The sequence below is a fragment of the Chlorocebus sabaeus genome, chromosome 4, assembly GCF_047675955.1.
Source record: "Chlorocebus sabaeus isolate Y175 chromosome 4, mChlSab1.0.hap1, whole genome shotgun sequence".
Lineage (NCBI taxonomy): Eukaryota > Metazoa > Chordata > Mammalia > Primates > Cercopithecidae > Chlorocebus > Chlorocebus sabaeus.
Genome location: NC_132907.1, coordinates 58,762,359 through 58,782,394, shown reverse-complemented (window position 1 = coordinate 58,782,394; position 20,036 = coordinate 58,762,359). Strand labels below are relative to the sequence as shown.

The window sequence follows — 20,036 nt, the reverse complement described above, 5'->3', positions numbered from 1 at the left end:
CTGTACTTCATAGCAAGATTTTCTAATTTCCTTTCTCCAGCCATAATTTCTGTTGGTGCCCTATCTATAGCTCCTTGAAGCCCACCATTCCCTTAGATGCCAAAGCTCTTGCCTACATGTAGATGAGCTTCCATACCTGAAGGCTTTCTCTGGGCAGGAATACTGGGGAGTCCCCAAATAGTGACCAACAGCAATTGATGGATTAATACCCCAGCACTCGTGCCCTTGGATGAGACAGCTCTGGGATAGTTTCTAGATGGTTTACTGGAGTCCTCAGAAGATTTGAACCCTAGTTGCCCATAGGGGTAATCTGCTTATTAGCCTACTCCAGGTTGGCTTTCTTCCCTTCCACCTCTGTCTTCTCCACTGTTTCTAGTGCTTCCTGGCATCACTTCCCAAATAAACTACTTGAAGTCAGAGCTTCAGAATCTGCTTCTGGGGGACCCAAACTTCAATAGAGGGCAGATGTGGGGTTTTGGTAAGTCATACCATGCAGACCTTGTCCAATGTCTGCCCATGGGTGAAAATTCAGAGCAGCATTGAAAAGGTCATTGCATGAAGAAAACATGCAGACTTAATTGGGAAAGGAGAGGAATATAGAAAATTTTAATCCCTGCTGCATTATTTAATCTTTTCTTGTACCTCACTTACTCTTCACTGAACAATTTTGCGAGATAAATCTGTCAATTTCCTTTCCTGCAGGTAAAGAAACTGAGGCCAGAAAGATTAAGTAACTTGCCCAAGTTCACAGACTTAGGGTAACACAGCCAGGATTCCGATCAAAACTGCTGCTTTCTCAGTCCAGTAGTCCTCAGATGTGTTGAGGGGGCCAAGCACATGGTGTCAGTATGATTTTTACAGATTATAGTAAAATCTCAATGTACTAGATTCAAAATAGCTAAGTATGTTATTGAAGTATAGTTAAGCTTACTCTTCCATAGAGGCCATTTCCTCCAGGAAGGCTTCCCTAACCCCTGCGCCATTCCCATGTGCTGCACAGCACCCTGAATCCTGCTTAGCCCATCAGGATAGTTGATTGAAATTTCCTGTTGAACAGTTTGTATCTCTCAAACTCTGAGTAGAATAAGGGTCAGGATTGTACCTTACTTATCGCTGGGTCCCAAAACCTAGAACAGACCTCAATGTATATAGTACATAGTTAATATGTAAGTTTATGACTACACTTAGTCAAATATAGTTGTGCCCAGTCAATTACTAGATTCTGATCTAGATATGTAAGAGGCAGCAGAGGTCTGAGGGAGTTGGATTAATAGGAGAAAAACTTGAGAAAAGCCTGTCATTCAACTTTGTTTTCAATTTGGGAAGCAGGGCAAGAGCCTGGTTTGAGAACCTTTGTCCCCTGCCCATGTTGACTTTGGAGGAACTCTGTGGCCGTGATGAAACAGCTGCCATGTGGAGGAGCCTCCTCACAACCTCCAGCTGCCTCCCCGGATCAGCAGGGGTGATCTGCCTTCAGCTTTCTACCCCTAGCTTTCAGGGCCTCAGTCAGTCCTTTAATTTTGTCCCCTGAAGGACGAGGGGTGAGGGGAACAGGCATTCATTGAACAACTGTATATCTCCTACTCATTCTTGAAGAGAGGCCACTTCCTCCAGAAAGGCTTCCTTAACCCCTATGCCGTTCCCATGAGCTGCACAGCACCCCAAATCCTACTGTATCCCATCAGGATAGTTTACTGAAGTTTCCTGTTTGTTTCTCTGTATCTCTCAACCTCTGAGCAGAATAAGGGTCAGGATTGTGCCTTATTTGTCATTGTATCCTTAAAACCTAGAATAGACCTCAGTGTATAGTACATATTTTATAAATATGGGAGTGGATGAATGTATCAACTTGATGCTAGTTCCTGAAAATACAAAAATTGTTACAAAGAAAAAGGGGGGGGGGTTTGTTCTCAAGACCTTCTGGGGGTCTAGAGAGATGAGTAAGTAAATAATGAAATTGTGGTACCTAAGTGGCCTGTCCTTGTCGATGTCATGGGAGGCTTTCTGTAGGAACTGGGGCTTCCATTTGATTTTAAATGAATAGTAGTTGGAGGCAAGCAAGCATGTGCAGAGGCATTGAGATATGACACAGAATGACTCATTGTAAGAATTACAGGTAGCTCCAAATGGCTGGAACACGTTTCTAGATAACAAACCTAGAAAAACTAGTTGGGACCTGGCTGAAAGCCTTTAACTTTGTACTAAGCATGGTGGACTTTAGCCTAAATACCTGGAGTGTACCACTGAAGAATTCTAACTGAGGGAAAGACATGATGGTTTAGAAAGACTGCCCAGGGCAGCAGGTGTTTGTCACACTCCTCGGTGCTTTTCTCCCTCGTGTCCTCAAACCCCTTACACAGGGCCTGGTACAAAGGACATGCTCAGTAAAGACTGGCACCTTTAAATGCTAGTGGGGGGAGAGAATATCACCAGAATTGTTGTAGAAGATCCATTAGAGGTGGAAAGCCTAGGAAGGCAGTCATTGAACTCATCTGACCATTTTTTAGGATTTCTTCATTGTGCATTTATTTCCTTCTTGGCAATTGTTATATTATCCTGACCTTGTGGGATTATTCTGCGTATTCATATGTAAGAGTTTCATACTTGTTGAATATTTAGAGATTGCTTCTATGAAAGAAAACTGCTTTTTCTGCATCCACCTTTCTCCTGTTCTAAACACAGCAACCAGAGTGATCCTTTTTGAACTTACATGAGAGCCTGTCATTCCTGTGCTCAGAATCTTCTAGTGGCACTTCATCGAATTCAGTGTCAAAGCCAAAGGCCTTTATCATGACATAGGAAGCCTACATGACCTGGCTGCTCTCTGATTTCTACCCACCCGCCTTGCTCACTCTGCTGCTCTACACTGGCCTCCTGGCTATGCCTCAAAACACACATGCTGTTCCTTGCATCCAGAACACATCCCAGATACTCACAGGGCTCACTCCCTCACTTTGTTGAAGGCTTTGCTTAGTGATCATCATCTCAGTACGGCCTCCTCTGACCACCGTGTTCAAACTTAATAACATCTGCCCTGAACTCTCTGTTCTCTTCCTTACCCTGTTTAATTTTTCTGCACAGCACAGATCAATTTTACTATATCATATAATGTAATTATTTTTTGATGTGTGATTATCTGTTCCCCATTACTGGAATGAAGTCCCATGAAGATAGTGTTTTGGGTCTGATTTACTACTCCTTCCCAACACCAAAAATGATACCTGGCACCATAGTAGGAGCTCAGTAAATATTTGTTGAATTAAGAAATGACAGCACCCTTTTGTATTGCTCTTTTAGGTAAACTGTGCTTTTTGTAAACCTGAAAGAAAGTATTAATCTGTTCTCATGCTGCTAATAAAGATATACCCAAGACTGGGTAATTCGTAAAGGAAAGAAGTTTAATTGACTCACAGTTCAGCCTGGTTGAGGAGGCCTCAGGAAACTTACAAGCATTGGCGGAAGGGGAAGCAAACATGTCCTTCTGCACATGGCGGCATCAAAAAGTGCAGAGTGAAGGGGTTGGGAAAGCCCCTTATAAAACCATAAGATCTTGTGAGAGCTCACTTATCACCAGAACAGCATCAAATTACAGGGGCGGTTATCACCAGGTAACCGTCCCCATAATTTGATTACCTCCCACTGGGTCCCTCCCGCAACACATGGAGATTATGGGAACTACAATTCAAGATGAGATTTGGGTGGGGACACAGCCAAACCATATCAGAAAGGGAAGAAGATTTATTTGCCTTTTAAATAAGGTCACCACTGAGTCCACATCAGAGAGAAACAAGGCCTTCCTTTGCACCCAGAAGCACCACAATATCTTATTGATGTCAATGAATTGACAACGTCATTGAATGACATTTGAGAGGGTGGGACTTGCTCTGCACCACTGTTCATGCCCCAGCCTCCGATTGGCTGGCTAGAGCTGAAGGGAAGAAGAATAGGAAAAGTGTTGTTGGTTTTCTCTTTTTCATTTGCTGAGAGAGTGTGGTGGTCACTTCAGGGTACATAGACGATGGAATGGGGAGTTTAGCACGAATGAGATTACTCATCACCACGATTATTTTTGTGTTCAACAGAAATTTTTCAGACAAAAATAATTGTGAGGATGAGTAATTTCATTTGTGCTAAATTCCCCATTTAAGCTAAATGTTGTATATTCTTTATGTGATTGGAAAGACTCAGTAGACTTGGTAGGGTGAAAGAATGGTGATGGCAAACACTTGTTTTCCCTCCAAAGGTGTTTCATGGGACTCCCTTCCGGATGAGCTGCTCTTGGGGATCTTTTCCTGTCTGTGCCTCCCTGAGCTGCTAAAGGTCTCTGGTGTTTGTAAGAGGTGGTATCGCCTAGCGTAAGTATTTTTCACCCCTTTGGCATACGTAGGGGAGGAAGAAGAGAGGAAAGTTATTTATTTGTTTTGGTCTCATGAAACTAAAACCCAAGAAAAATAGAGCAGCACAAAGCAAACTAGGTATCTTCATATTTTTATTAATAAGTGTCCTCATTTCACAGTGGAAGAGGAATTTCCTGGAAGGGGTAAACTTACCAATGTCTGGAAACCTCTTTGCCCTGTATTCAGTGCAGCATGTGTTTATTGGATGTTGACTGTAGGTCAGGCGGTGTGCTTTAAGTGCAGAGGGAGTTACAGAGGTGCATGCAGACAGCGATTCCTCACGCTGTTGGGCTGAGCAGTAAGCACAATGGGGAGAGGGAACGCAGGCTTGGTGTTAGGAGTGCACACCCAGCCTCTGCTGCTTACGCTCTGCATGACCTGAGTGAGTTACTTGACAATGCTGAGCTTCAGTCTTCCCATATGTAAATGGGGATAATGTTGTGAGGAGGAAACCATTGGTTATGAGGATGAAATGTGAAGATGGCGGTGTAATGCCTGACTCACAGACATGTTCTGCACAGAGTAGCCATTGGTGGGGTTATGCTTTTTTTTTTTGGCAACACTGTTGAAGTGTGGAAGGTGAGTTGCATGTGGAAAGCCTTGGTGAGCTGGAAAGGCAATACAGGCCTGGAGCAAGAAAAAGGCTATGTTTATGAACTGGAACTTTTTACTATCGTCATACCTTCTCATCCCTATCCTACCCCCTGGTCATTCTTTGCTTTGTGTTTAAAGGCCATCCGTCTGGCTTCTCCCTCCACATACTTAGAACTCCCTGTGTGAGATAGCAGGAGGCTCTTGCCATCAAGGGTGTGCTGGTATTTACAGGTGTGGGTTGTTTGCTTAGAAGAGCCGCAGAGAGGTTTGCACACCTGGAATGCTGGTGCAAGTGGCAGGCAAGTTTCACGTACCCTCACCGTGCTCAAGGAACCCCACTTTGGTTTTCTTTTTCTGTCAGCTATGCATTTGTCCTCTTCTTGCAGAGTCTGTTAATCCCATTTAAAAATTTTATTGTATATATTTAAGGTATACAGCATATTTTGTTACAGGTATGTGAAATGGCTACTATAATCAAGTACATTAACATATTCATTATCTCACATAGTTACCCCTTTTTTGTGGCAAAAGCACCTAAAATTTACTCCCTTAGCAAAAATTCTGACTACAATACAGTATTATCAACTCTAGTCCTCCTGTTGTACACTATATCTTGGGATGTGTTCATCCTGCATATCTGTGGCTTAGTATTTGATCTGCATCTCCCCTAGAGTCTGTTAAACTTCATCTCAGTTGTCATAAAAGTAATAACTGACATTTATTAAGCACTTGCTATGTGACAGTGCAGTGTTTGCAGTTTAATCCTCTATATGATTTAAGTGATGTTGTTTGTGTCATCTCAGCTTCAGAGATGAAGAAACTGCAGGGTCAGGAATAGTAGGTTGAGAGATAAGTGGAAAGGCAGGAATCTAAAGTCTGGCTAACTCCACAGTCATGACCGTCATACCATATCTAGTTATGCTTGGCTTAGGGTTTAGGTAGCTCCCGAATTCATTTTTTCTGTGAGATGTTCATCTTCCTAAAAAATGTATAAGATTTGGAAAGAAAACGAATTGTTCCAAAACTTTTCCCAGATTGTTATTGAATGCTGGTTAAGCTATAGTTTGCCTTCTTGCAAGAGGAAACATCAAGCATAAGATTCAAGACAATCATAGCAGTGCTGATCTGCTGTTAATACCTTGGAGGCCAAAATGGATTTCTGTCTGGTCAAGAAGATACAAAAGTGTGCCACTCTCTTAAGGATATCTTATCTACAGTCCACCTTTTTATTGATAGAGGTCAAATCACATACTGACAATTTTTTTATGATGAAATTATTTCATAACTCTGGCCAGTGGTCCACTTGTTTCAAGCACTGTTAGAAAATTTCTAGTACACCTAAGCATTTAAAATGTTCCTTCATGTGCTTGTCATTTTATTTTTTTTAAATTGAATTCAACTATGGGTATTAAAACCCTCTTATTGTGGTATTCAGTACCTTTTTTGAACGTCCCTTTTGTTTTAGAAACACCATGTATAATCTAAGTTATATTTTTCCCTTATTTCACATTAGTTCATACACACACATATATACACATACACATACATATGTGTATGTTTTAAGCTTAAAGATATTATGAGGCACAGCTGAACTATGACTATTCCTATTGGATATCTATGACAGCCTTATTTCATAATAAAATGCTAACTTTCCTTCCTTTAGTAATAGTTCCATGTTGTTATAGTAATCATGGTAATTGCTTAACAAAAGTGGCAAATAGGATCTTCTAAGAAGTTTTGAATCTATTTGCCTAGTAATATAATAATTAATTGATTTGAGCAATCATTTTTTAAATTGTCAACTTGAATGCTGGAATGTGATTCTCTGGTTCTAGATCACGGCAGTGCTAATGTTCACATTGAACCATCTAAATTGGAAATATATAGAAAGAGAAAGATGGAAGCTTATCCCTGGTGAGATCAAGAAAAATTCTCTAATGCCTTAAAAATCATAGCTAATTGTATAGTCGATTTAAAAACAAAGGTTCATTTAGAATGTGCTTCAAGGGGATTTAGCAGCAGTGTTCTCCTTGTTAGTAATGTTGTTGAGGGCTTCCAGCATTTAGTGTGACCTGACTGGCCAAATTAAGCATCTCCTCTTTTCTAGGTCTGATGAGTCTCTATGGCAGACCTTAGACCTCACAGGTAAAAATCTGCACCCGGATGTGACTGGTCGGTTGCTGTCTCAAGGGGTGATTGCCTTCCGCTGCCCACGATCATTTATGGACCAACCATTGGCTGAACATTTCAGGTAAAGATGAAGAATCCTTGGAAAAGACTATTTCTGAATTTCGAGGTAGAAACAGATCAAAGCTTTCTTTCTCTTTCTTTGCCTTTCTCTTTCTCTTTCTCTCTCTTCAGCCTTATAGCCTATGGTAGGTTATCTGTGCAGTGCGAGATGTTAATTCCGTACTTTGCTATGGGGCCTTTGTACTGAAAGCTAGCATAGATTTCAATGACACTGTTCCCATTTCACTCAGGGTTACTGTTAGTTTCTTCCCAGGGTGAAAGAAGCACATTTATCTTCTCAAGTCCTCAGCTGATGAGGACTGTGAGTCCCACAAGGCAGGCACAAGTGAAGCACTCACCGGCAGATGCAAGGGTGCCCAGTTAACTTCCCCACCACCCATTTCTTATCAATAAAAAAAGTGAGGAGTCTTTTCATATTTGTAGCTTGGGGTTTATGATTTTCGTCGTGGAGAAATTTGGAACCTGAAAAAAATGCCCTCTTTTTGTTTGTTTTGTAGAATATTTTGAAAAAGAATTTTCTGTTACTAGTAATTTTGCAATACTAAGGTTACTGCTATCACATACTTGAGTAGAATAACTAGGTACTGAACAGAAAAACAAGCTGAAGACAGCAGAGCTAAAGACAAAACATGTCTCTTGACTCCAGTACTTTTTCCCTTCTTTCTGTAGTCAGAATCGCTTCTCCTACTGCTTTTTATCCTGTTCCTCCTGCGGCTATTCCTTCTCAGTCTCCTTCACACATGTGATTTCCTTTGTTCACTCCAGGGTCGGTTCCTGGCTGCCACCTTTTTCAAATCAAAATGCTGTCCTTGGACAAGCTGTGTCCTATACACCCACATGTATGCCCAGGACTCTCAGTTCCTCATCTATAGCTTGGCCCTCCCTTTCAAACTCCCAAATTTCTAATTACTTAAAAACTTCTGTACCTGAATTTCTTATGAGTACTTCAATATTAGCATAACTAATATTAAATTTGGTCTGCCCCCCCCTTTTTTTTTGAGATGGAGTCTTGCTCTGTCACCGAGGCTAGAGTGCTGTGGCGCGATCTTGGCCCACTGTAACCTCCGCTTGCTGGGTTCAAGCAATTCTCCTGCCTCAGCCTCTCAAGCACTGACTTGACTGCAGTACTTGGACTGCAGGTGTGCATCACCGTGCTCAACTAATTTTTCATATTTTTAGTGGAGATTGGGTTTCACCATGCTGGCCAGGCTGGTCTCGAACTCCTGACCTCGTGATCTGCCCAACTCAGGCTCTCAAAGTGTTGGGATTACAGGCATGAGCCACCGCGCCCGGCCTGGTCTCCCTTTAAAACTTGCTCTTCCACTATCTTCCCTGTTCCATTGCTGCTCACCCATTCACCCCTGCTAGAAACCAGGAGCCGTTATAGTCTCCTTGTCACCCACGTCCGGCTCATTGTTGTGATGCCCACTCATTATTTTCTAAGTGGGACTATATTAGCAGCAACATCTGTACTTGGCAAAAATCCTCTTGAATTTTAAAATGAATGAAGATGGGAATACACTAGTAACAATTTGTTTTAAGACCCTATAGTTAATACTTGAAGTATGTATTTAGAGTCTTGTTTGTGATTGACTGCTCATTTGGGGAGACAAAGGGATCTGATTTGATCTGGATGTACCTGTGAGAGCCACCTATGAAGCCCCTTTTTCTCTCCGTGTTTAGCCCTTTTCGTGTACAGCACATGGACCTGTCGAACTCTGTTATAGAAGTGTCCACCCTCCAAGGCATACTGTCTCAGTGTTCCAAGTTGCAGAATCTAAGCCTGGAAGGCTTGCGGCTTTCGGATCCCATTGTCAAGTGAGTGGCAGCCAGAGTGTCACAAAGGCAGTTGTTTTTATGTGTATGAATTTTTTTCCCTGTATATATATAACTGGGGTGCCCTTCTAGCCATATCCAGGTGGATACAGAAAATTTCTAGTGCAGGGCTCTTGCTTCTGCAAAACTTTTCAGGACTCATTGAAGCAACAGAAGCTTGAATGCTAACTGTATGCCAGGCCCTGTGCTAGTTTCTAGAGATACAAGGATGACCAATGCATGTGTATTATTTGGAAGAAAATGAATGCTCCAAAACTTTTCCCACATTGTTAGTGAATGCTGGTTAAGCTATAGTTTACCTTCTTGCAAGAGGAAACATCAAGCAAGACATGTCTGTTTCCTCTTGCAAGAAGGTAAACTATTTATGAGCAAGACAGATAATTACCGTGCTAGGGTGTTTATTAAATATTTTGGTGAATATGTGGCAACACGCGAGGAGCCGCCTTCTTAGATGAAGTGACTCTTGAGTATTGAAGATATCTAGGTAAGAGATCTCCAGGTAATAAGACAAAGCAACCAGTCTAGATAAAGCTTCCTGTGTGGTTCTAAACTCTACGTGGTTGGAAGTTACTGGAGCGCAGGACTAAGGGAGGGGAATGACAGGAGGTGATGAGAGTCAGGGACCAGATTGTAATAGGCCCCTGTGCCTTGCTATAAGAAGAATGGACTCTTCCATCAAGAGGGAAGCCTGGGCCAGGTGCGGTGGCTCACACCTGTAACCCCAGCACTTTGGGAGGCTGAGGTGGGCGGATCACCTGAGGTCAGGAGTTTGAGACCATCCTGGCCAACATGGTGAAACCCTGTCTCTACTAAAAATACAAAACTTAGCTGGGTGTGGTGGTGCATGCCTATAATCCCAGCTACTCAGGAGACTGAAGCAGGAGAATCACTTGAACCCGGGAGGCAGAGGTTGCCATGAGCTGAGACCACGACACTGCACTCCAGCCTCGGTGACAAGAGCAAAATTCCATCTGAAAAAAAAAAAGGAAGCATGGTGGAGAGAGTTGTTCTGAGAGTGGAAGGAACACGTCAAGAGTTGAAATTTAGGAAATGAACTTGCCAGGCACCATGGAGGGTCCATCGAGGATAGAAGAAGCTAGAGTAGTTAAGGATACTGCTGTGTTCATTCAAGTGAGAAATGATGAAGTCTGATATAAAACAGATAGCAATAATAGCAGCTAATGTTTTGGGGCATGTATTATGTGCCAGATAGTGAATTTTGTAAATGCGTTTTCATTTAATTCTGACAGCAACCCCATAAAGTGTGATCTTACTTGTTTCCTTTTTATAGCTGTGGAAACTGAGACAGGGGGAGACTGAATAAGTTTTCCAGGGTCACACTGTTAGTAGGTGGCTGAACCAAGATGTGAACCTAGTGATATAATATTTCCAGAATTCTTACTCGTAATCACTAAGTTTTACTAACACAGGGCATTTGGGGATGTAGTAGAGAAGATGGCAAATTTGAGAGATGTATAATCAAAAGAACCTGGTGATTTTACAAGTAGATGTTTGCAAGCTAATTCTAATTATGGGTGAAATGGATATATGTTTATTCCATTGTGTTTTTAATTCAAAAAGTACATTGATTGATATTCTTGTGTATTTGCTTTGTAGTAAGTCTTTTATCACATTATATCATTTAATCTTTTTGATAACCCTACCAAGAAGGTTTGATAATGCCATTTCACAGGTGAGTAAACTGAGGCAAATTATCCTGTTTGATATCTGAGAGGTAGTGATATACATTTTAAACTCACTGACTCAAAGACCTATGAACTTAACTACACTTGCCTGCTTTTATCTACATGTTGTTGATGAATAGCGTCTTATTGGTCTTTTTCTTCTGACGTTTTTCTCTTTTTCCAGTAATCTCGCACAAAACTCAAATTTAGTGCGGCTTAACCTTTCTGGATGTTCTGGATTCTCTGAATTTGCCCTGAAGACTTTGCTAAGCAGCTGTTCCAGGTATGAAAGATGTGAGACTTGATTATAGACTCTTATATCAAATGTAAAATTATCCCTCACATCTGTATAAAATTGGATGAACTTTTTGAGCTTTTTGTAACTTTCCAGGCTCTTGATTTGGTGAATGCAGCGTCTTTTGTCCTCTAAACTTTCTGTCCAAACTCAGGAGCCAAGTTAACTGAGTTTGCAAGCGATACTTTTTTATCTCTCTTTTGTTTATTTGGAACTGTTAAAGTAAGGGAAGTATAGTAGTGTCTGTCAACAGTATATTTGTAAGAAATCAACTCACACTTAACTATACATTCAGGTTTTTTCCCCTATGGTATCTGTAGACCTAACTTACAATTTTTGATCAAATTTTGTGTTTTATAAATATAGACCATAAATTTGGGCAATTCTATTAACAATAGCTTTCATAATAATGTCAGCACATAAAGGGTACAGAGTTACAGATGTTGTTAAGTGAGGGGAATACATGCTTTTTGGAATACACAGTACTATGTATATGTGTGTTTTTAAAAAATATCCCTTGGTCTCCATGGTACATCTGTGTCTTGTTAATGGTCCATTTAAAATAGATTGCCTCCGGATATGAATGTTATCAGTGAGATCAAATGTATAGCCCTATATTTAGTCAGCAGTGCCAGAAGTGGGGAGTGGGGATTAATGGTTGTATTTTGTCTCTGAAACCCTCGTTTTTGCTCAGTTAGCAGAGGCACAGTAAGATGAAGTGGCTTTTTGCAATGTCAGCATCTCTTTTGTGCAATCCTTCAATTGTGTAAAACATCCTGAGTGATTGTTCAGTCTGTGTTGGGTGGTTGGTAGTTTGAGAAGGCAAACATAAAAGACTAGCATTTCTACCTGCAGTACTGGAATAAGGTTTGAGCCATCAGGAAGAGAGTGCTTCTCTCCATTTCCAGGAGGAGGCAGCATTCACCAAGGCCCTTCTGATCCCCTGGCAACTTTCAGGGGCAAACAGGGTATACTTAGGAGACTAGAGGTAGCTGCTGTTAGAGAAGCAGGTGTTCTATGCATGAAATGATAAGGAATCAATGGCTTTGCATTTTCTTTGTTTGCGGTTTGAGGCAAACTCATTCCCGTGAGTTTTCATTGGTTTCATGGTTTCATATTTTCTTTATTACCCCTCTTTTGTGCAGACTGGATGAGCTGAACCTCTCCTGGTGCTTTGATTTCACTGAAAAGCATGTACAGGTGGCAGTTGCACATGTGTCGGAGACCATCACCCAGCTGAATCTTAGTGGCTACAGAAAGAACCTCCAGAAATCAGGTTAGAGCTTCCAAGCCTGAACCACTGAGGCCTTCACAACATAACAGATGAGATTCATTGAGCTTCTCCTAATCGTTCCTCCACATAAGTTTTCTCATTTAATCCAGTGCATGTGTTAGTCCCCTTTTTCAGATGAGGTGGCTGCTAAATCAGAAGGGTTAGGTGAAGGTAAACAGCTAGTGAGCTAGAGCCAAGGTTTGAATTCAGGATCTAACAGTAGAAACCTTTACACTTGAAAACAATTTATTTTTAAGCAGAAAAACTTTTAATGAACTAAATGATTAGGTAAACCCCAACATAAAAATACATAAATGTAGCATTTCATTAGTATTAAGTAGTGGTTCTTCATTAGTTAATGGGGCTATTTTGTCCGTATGGGGACATTTGTCAATGTCTGGAGACATTTTTTATTGTCACAGCTGTAGGAATGCTGCTGGTCTTTCTTGGGCAGAAGCCAGGATGCTGCTGGACGGTGTATAGGATGGAGCATATCACGCACAATAATCTGGTCCAAACATCAGTTCCAAGGTTGAAAAACTCTGTTATTAACTCTGTTAATAAGTTCATATTTATGACTTTTACTTTTTATTCAGTCCAAGAGGGCAACGAGGTTTTTTAGATGAAAACAGGCCTTAGGAGTCAGGGGTAGCAGGGAACAGTCTTTAAAAACCTTAATATTCAGTTACGCTTTATTTTACTTGTATGTTAATGAGAAAATCTGGATTTGCAAAGATAAGTGATTACAAATGGCAAGTTTTTTAAATGGCTTCACCGTCGCAGGCCAACATTCAGTTTGTGGGCTATGCAAAACCTAGTTAAACCAGCAACACACATCAACCATATCTTGATGTTAGTACTAGCTTATTTGAGTGTGTTTTGTTTATTATAGTTTTTATTATTCTGAAAAAGATTTGAATCAAACATCTGCAGAATATATCTTAAAATTTAAGTAGTATAAAACTACTTCTCCAGGACAGATGTCCTCTGGTAAGATGTATAAAGCTATAGAAAATAATTGCTAGCCTCTCATGAGTGGGTAGAGATTCGAGTCTTTCACCTGTGCAAGGACTCAAATTTGGACTACTGCCATTCCAAACACTTGCATTTTCAGACAAGGTGAACACTTTCTTTAGCAAGCCGTAAAAGCAGCAATCATGTCTTCATTTCTTACCACTCTCCCCACCCAGTATTTATAATTACTGTTTTAAAACTGATCATAGCGTTATACAGTCATTTTAAAAAATGCAAAATATAGAAAAACGCAAAGGGAAGCAAATTATCAATAATCTAACATCTTGCTAGGCTTTTTCCTGTACAAACACTGTTTTTCTTTAAATGGGACACAGTATATTAAATACTTTGTAATATGCTTTTTTTTCCTCCAGATAACCCCATTTTCAGTGGCTACATTATGTCATCATCAGTGGCTATGTGATAGTCCATCAAATAGATATGGAATAATTTATATTAAATCAATAACAATTTATGCAGTTGATCTTCTAATGGACATTCAGAATCTTCCCAGTTTTTCTCTACTATAAACAATTTTATGAGTGACAGAGACAAATCTTTGGATGCATTTCTAAGGATGGATTCTTAAAAGTGGAATTGCTGGGTCCAGCATTAGGTACTATTCTCAAGTTTTGGATAATTTCTGCCAAATTTTCCTCCAAGAAGTTTAAACTCCCACCCACGAGCATCCTCTTGGTGTGAAATTCCATCAGTCTTGGTTCTTCTCTGTTTGTCTGCAGGTGAAGGGAAGGCAGTGCCTTGTTTATATTTCTTTCCCACATCTGGATCTTTCACTACTTTACTGAAAGATTTTCTGACATGAACTGAGGCTGTGGGCACAAGGTTGAGAAACTGCTGTAGGCAAAGTGCTGTTGGTTTTGTCCAAGTTTGGCTTAAAACCGTTCCTTTTGTTCCTCCAAGAAAGAGAACAGAGAGCCTGTTTACCGAGTTTTGGCAGAAATAGTAGGTATTAAAATTCTGCTTGCTAGACACATTCAGGACAGAGAGGCAGAATATAAATTGAAGTGTTAGTTTTTTAATTATACAATGGGGATAAAAAAGTTTTTAATGTCATTAACAATAGCACACACCATTTCATTATATATGAGATAATATGGATTTGGTTTTAGCTAATAGACTGGTACCAGATGGCCTGAGTTCAAATACCCACTCTGCCATTTACTGGGTAGACTTGAGCAAGTTGCTAAACTTGCCTGTTCCTTAGTTTTCTCAGCAGTAAAATGGAGATAAGTAGACCCCATCTCTTAGAATTACAGGAGAATAAATGAATTAAGATATGTACAGCATGTGGAACATTTCTTGCCACATGGTAAGAGTTCAGTTACTGTTGGCTGTTATTACTGTTCCTTCCCCCACTACCCCCATCACTACCTTTCCATGGAGCAATGGATGAGGCACAGAAACGTTTTGGTCTTGGATTTGACCTTGACTTCTGCTCACCTCTCATTTGAATTGACGGGTTGGATTATTGAATCCAGTTGAAGGGATTAAGATCCCTTCTAGCTCAGGTTGGGTCTACTGTTTGTGGTGAAATGAAGGGGACAGTGAGAAGGAAACCTTGGCAGTGACTACTTTTTACTAACTACTTCCTGCCCAGGGAGGACAGATCTTAAGTGTGGGCCAGAGAAGGAGATTAACCCACTTTATCCCCTAATGTTTGGTTCTATCTCCAGTGGTGTCAAAGATTGCGTCTGATTTTGCTGATGGCTAGTTGGCTGGCTAGATGATTGGTCCCTCAAAATTTTGTTGTGTACTTTTTTCATTTTTTGGTTATTTATTAAATACTTATTGAGCACCTACAATGATCGAAGCTCTGTTCCAGACTCAGGAGATGTAGCCTTGAACAGGGAAAGTCACCCTTACGAAGCTTACTTTATATGGGGGAGCCAGAAAGTGAACATATTTCATAAATGTTATGAAAGGAGGTAAAAATGCAAGGACGAAAAGCAAAGCAGAGTAACCAGATAGAATATGGCAGAAAGGAGACTACTTTTAGATGGAATGGTCAAAGACAGGGCCTCTCTGAGGAGACTGTACTGGACCCACAGACCTGACTGAGTGAAAAAAGAATCCATATGCATATGTGAGAGAAGAACATTCAAGAACAAAGGACCAGCGAGTGCAAATACCTTGATATGGAACCAGTGTGTGAGAGGGAGCAGGGAGAACAGTGAGAGGAGAGAGATGGCCAAGGGCTGTCTAAGCCAAGGCAAAAGCTTTGAATTTTTTCTAAGTGACATGGGACATGGGAGACCATTGGAGTATTTCAGGCAGAGCAATGATGTGACTGACTTCATTTTAAAAGACTCAGGCTAGTGCTATGTTGAGAAAAGGCTTTAGCAGGGAAGTATGAAGCAGAGAGACTAGTTAAGAGACTAGGGTGGTGACACTTAACGTGGTAAGAAATGATCAGATTTGGGCACATTTTAAAAACCAACATGAGATTTGGTGACAGAATGAACGAGGGATGTGAGAAAAATAGTCCACTATGATTTCAAGGGTTTTGGCTGAAGCCACTGGATTCGTGAAATTATTGCTTGCTGAGATGGGAGAGAGTTTAGGGAAGGAGGAAATTTGGGGGAGAAACTGAGTAATTGATTTTAGACATAAATTTAGAGGCCTATCGCATATCCAAACAGTATGTTGAGGAGGCAGTTGAAAATGCAAGTCCAGAATTTAGGGAGGGGATATACCTGTGAGATGAAAAAACCCTCAAATGTTAATGAAGTTTGCCTGTTGTTCTAAATAAGTAACATTGATCCATTTCCTGATTGCCAGGTAGCTTACATGACTTTCTTCCAGATACTGAAAAGTTGCCTGTAATCCCAACACCCTTGAATACTGCAGTTAACATTTTGGATATATTTCCTTCCAGCGTTTTTTTTTTTTTTCTTTTCTTTTCGCTCTTTCATTCTGTGTATGTGTTTGTGTGTAAATGTGAGTTTGAGTGTGTTTTGGCCAAGTTGAAATTATAATGCATTGTATATATTTTGTTTACAATCTATCCTTGTATTTTTTTATGTATGAAATGTTATCAGAAAGCGTTTTCTTAATGATTAGCAGTGTATATGGAATGGATGAGGTTAACATATTAAACTAATTGGAGGAGGGGCTAATATAACTGTTGCCACGTTGAATATATTCATACACATCTATGTTTTCCTAAAAGTGGAGTTACTGGACCAAAAGTAAAGTGTATAATTCTCTGAATTCTTTAAAAAAAGAAAAAAAATCAGTTTACTATGCAAAAAAAATCAGTCCAGGGTTCAGGCTCCTGAAAGCCTGCAAATAAAATTAAATATCTACCTGTGGTGTATGAAAGACCTACTTTATAATAGACCTACTTTATAATAGAATTTTTTTTCACTTGATGGCTGAGAAGAAATATTTCTAATTTTATTTGGTATTTCTTGCTCCTTTTTATTATCTTGGTATTTTGCAATGTAGATTTGTTCATGTTCATTGCCTTTTTGATTTATCTTTTTTTCTCTTTATATAAGATTAGCTCTCTGTTTAATGTATGTTGAAAACATTTATTCCCAGTTTTCTGATACTTTCTAAATTGTTTTGTTTTAATATGGTAGAGTTTTAAAATTTTATGTAGTAAATTGATGTGTTCCCTATGTTTTGTTTTATGTTTAGAAATACCTTATCCCAAGATTCAATTAAATAATTACCCTAAATTAGTTAATAATTTTTAATATTTAATATCCTAAATACAAAATAATATTTTTATATTTAGAACTTATTATGTGGAATGTATTTAAATATGTTATTTGAGTTGGAGAAATAATTTTTTCCCATTGTAGTAGCAATATTTCTTTTTGCTGATCCATTATTTCTCTTGTTGATCTGAGGTGCTACCTTTGTAATATATTATTTGCTTATATATACTGGTATTTAATTTTACTTTTTGCTATTGTGAATGGGATTTTTTTCCCTATTGTTTTTCCGGCCTGCTGTTGCCGATACATAGATAAGCTAAAGATTGTCAGTTTACATAGTTCTCTTTTTCGGGTGATTCTCTTGGGCTTTTTGGGTAGAAGATTTTATGTTCCAAGATGATCATTTTTTCTTTCGAATAGTGTGTGGTTCTAATTGCATTGCCCTGAACTTCCAGCATGATGTTCAATGATAGTAGTGATAACAAATATCCTTGTCTTGTTCCTCATTTAATAGTGACTGTCATGTTTTTTTTGCTTTTCCTAGATCTCTGTACTTTAGTTAGAAGATGCCCCAATCTTGTCCATCTAGACTTAAGGTATTTTTTTGTTTACTTTAGATCAAAAGTTGAAAAATCTTGATTTCTCATTATATGGGGAAAGGATCATAATGGTGAATTGAAGCAACTAAGCAGTAGGTTATTTCTGTCTTCTTTATCTAGAATCAATGTGTGATTTTCAATATCTTTTTTACTGCCTTCTTACAGTGATAGCGTCATGCTAAAGAATGACTGCTTTCAGGAATTTTTCCAGCTCAACTACCTCCAACACCTATCACTCAGTCGGTGCTATGATATAATACCTGAAACTTTACTGTAAGTATGTTTTGTGTTTAATGCTTAATAGAAGGCAGGAAACAGCAGAGATGCCCCTTGGTGTGAAAATCCATTATTATTAATAGACATATAAAACCGAAACATTAGTGATTAGTATACCACAGACTGGCTGTGAAAGACCAGCAGAATGTTGCTTAAACTGTCTGGTGAAATTGAGTTGATCCAGATTGTTCACTAAACATTTTGTTTAGCTGTAAGCAGTTTTAATTACTAGCTTGCTGTCTTAGTATCTATGAGACGACTTAGCAGAGAAGCAGAAGATAACCTTTTCCTCCAGGAAACTTGAAGTATAATTGGGAAGGCAGACCCAATGTGGGTTAGTGTCTTTTTTTTTTTTTTCTTTCCAAATATTTTGGATTAACGCCAGTTGATTCAAAAAGCTTTCATCTGGGCTTAAAGTTCTGTATCTTCTTAGTGATGTGTGTCCTGGATAGTGAAGGAAATGGAAGGATATAAGCCTGTAGATGGTATGTATTGTAAGTCTGATGCTATTTTTGAAGAGGGGTGTGTTAAGGTCTAAAAGGTGAAGTGACTTATTCAAACCCTGATGGTGAGTTGGTGGCTGACCCAAGTCTAAATCCTAGGTCTCCTGGACAGAGGCAAAATAGTCGCTAATCCAATGGTTCATACAAGGGTTAGTTTTACCTGCTCAGCAACTTACACAGAATCAAAGAAGTGCAAGAAAGAAGCAGCCTGGTCCATCTTTCCTTTGGGAAACACCATACCCAACTCATCCCTGGGAATCATATCTTTATTGTTTTAAAAGGTTTTCTGTATTTCATCCCAAAGGACTGGAAAAGTCTCCCTAATGGCAAATGTGCATGTGTAGCAATTTTATTAAAAACCACAAGAGGTCAGTATCTTAAGAGTTGATCAGGTGCCCAACATGTCTTGAATGTGGCTGCTGGACTCATTTATGTAGCTCACGAACTAAACCAAGGTTAATTTACCTTCCAGCTCCTACATAGGAATGGTGGTGAATTTGAACAAAGAATTTTAGTCCTCAGAATCATAGTTTGGATCTTTTAAGTTAGTTTCAAGAATGAATGAATAAATCAGATACTTCCGCTATACAGAGTTAACTAGTAGAATTAGGAAATCTGGCAGTTATGCATTTTAATGAATCATTTTAATTAATCTTGGGGTTCAGGGTCTCAGCTGGTATCTCATTTGGGAAAGGACTGCCTAAAATAGGATGGCAGGATTTACTTTCCTGGCTGTCAAATGTTGGGGTTTAAATTCATGTGCATGAAACTCTTATTAAAATCCCTGCCCTCTCTATTTTCTAGCATCCAGAACTCCTAGGAGCTTCTAGCGTCTACCCAAAAAGACTTCTCTGTCATCTATTCTTTCCTGTCCTTGCCATCTGGCCTCCTGCTTCTTTGCCTGTGCAGCCCCCTGGGGAGTGTGGTGATCATTCTTTTCAGGTTGCTTTTCTCAAGAGAATCTATCCATGTGTCTTGCTTTTGTTCCTTCTCTGCAGAAAGAAAGAAGCTAAGCAGGTAATAACCCAAATGCTTTTTCTCAAGCAGAGGCGAGGGGAAGGCTGTGAGCTCTTCATTTTAGTAATTTTATCCAGTGGGATGATAGTAATAGTAATTGCGATACCTGCATAATAATCACATGGTAATACCTGGAGGCAGTGTGAATTGATGGTTGCAAACACGGGCCTGAAGTCACAGACATATTGTGAACCTTCACTGCATTATTATTTCTTATTTGTACAAATCTTAGGAAATAAGAGGAACAGGGGCATTAGGAGTTTAGTTACAAGTCAGACCACTAGAATAGAGAAGAAGAAAGATCCCGTCCTTGAACATTAAGGTAAAAGAGTATATTTCTTTAGGTATTGTGTAAATAGTACGCTGATTTGCATGGTGAATCCTTCAAGATGAGTTTGTTGGTACCTTATGCTTAAAAGTTTCTCAAGATAAAATGAGAATTAGAATGACTTTAATTTCAATCATTTTGGCAACTGATATATTTGAGGTTTATAATAAAAATTCCAGGGTGTTTCCATAGTAATTTCCAGAGAGCCACCTATGCTAAAGAACTTAAGGCTATCTATTTCTCTGAAGTGGGAAAATACAATTTGAATGTCTTTCTTCTGTAG

The 20,036-nt window shown here is 39.5% G+C and overlaps 1 protein-coding gene across 1 annotated transcript in view; it reads left to right on the top strand.

Moving 5' to 3' along the window:
• The window catches only part of SKP2 (S-phase kinase associated protein 2), a 31,762-nt gene that overhangs the window by 7,456 nt on the left and 4,270 nt on the right, over positions 1-20,036 (top strand). Inside the window, exons 3-9 of the mRNA XM_007961373.3 lie at positions 4,244-4,355; positions 7,099-7,242; positions 8,925-9,059; positions 10,947-11,045; positions 12,203-12,333; positions 17,575-17,626; positions 17,795-17,902. Coding sequence (XP_007959564.1) covers positions 4,244-4,355; positions 7,099-7,242; positions 8,925-9,059; positions 10,947-11,045; positions 12,203-12,333; positions 17,575-17,626; positions 17,795-17,902 — 781 coding nt within the window. The remainder of the gene's footprint in view (positions 1-4,243; positions 4,356-7,098; positions 7,243-8,924; positions 9,060-10,946; positions 11,046-12,202; positions 12,334-17,574; positions 17,627-17,794; positions 17,903-20,036) is intronic.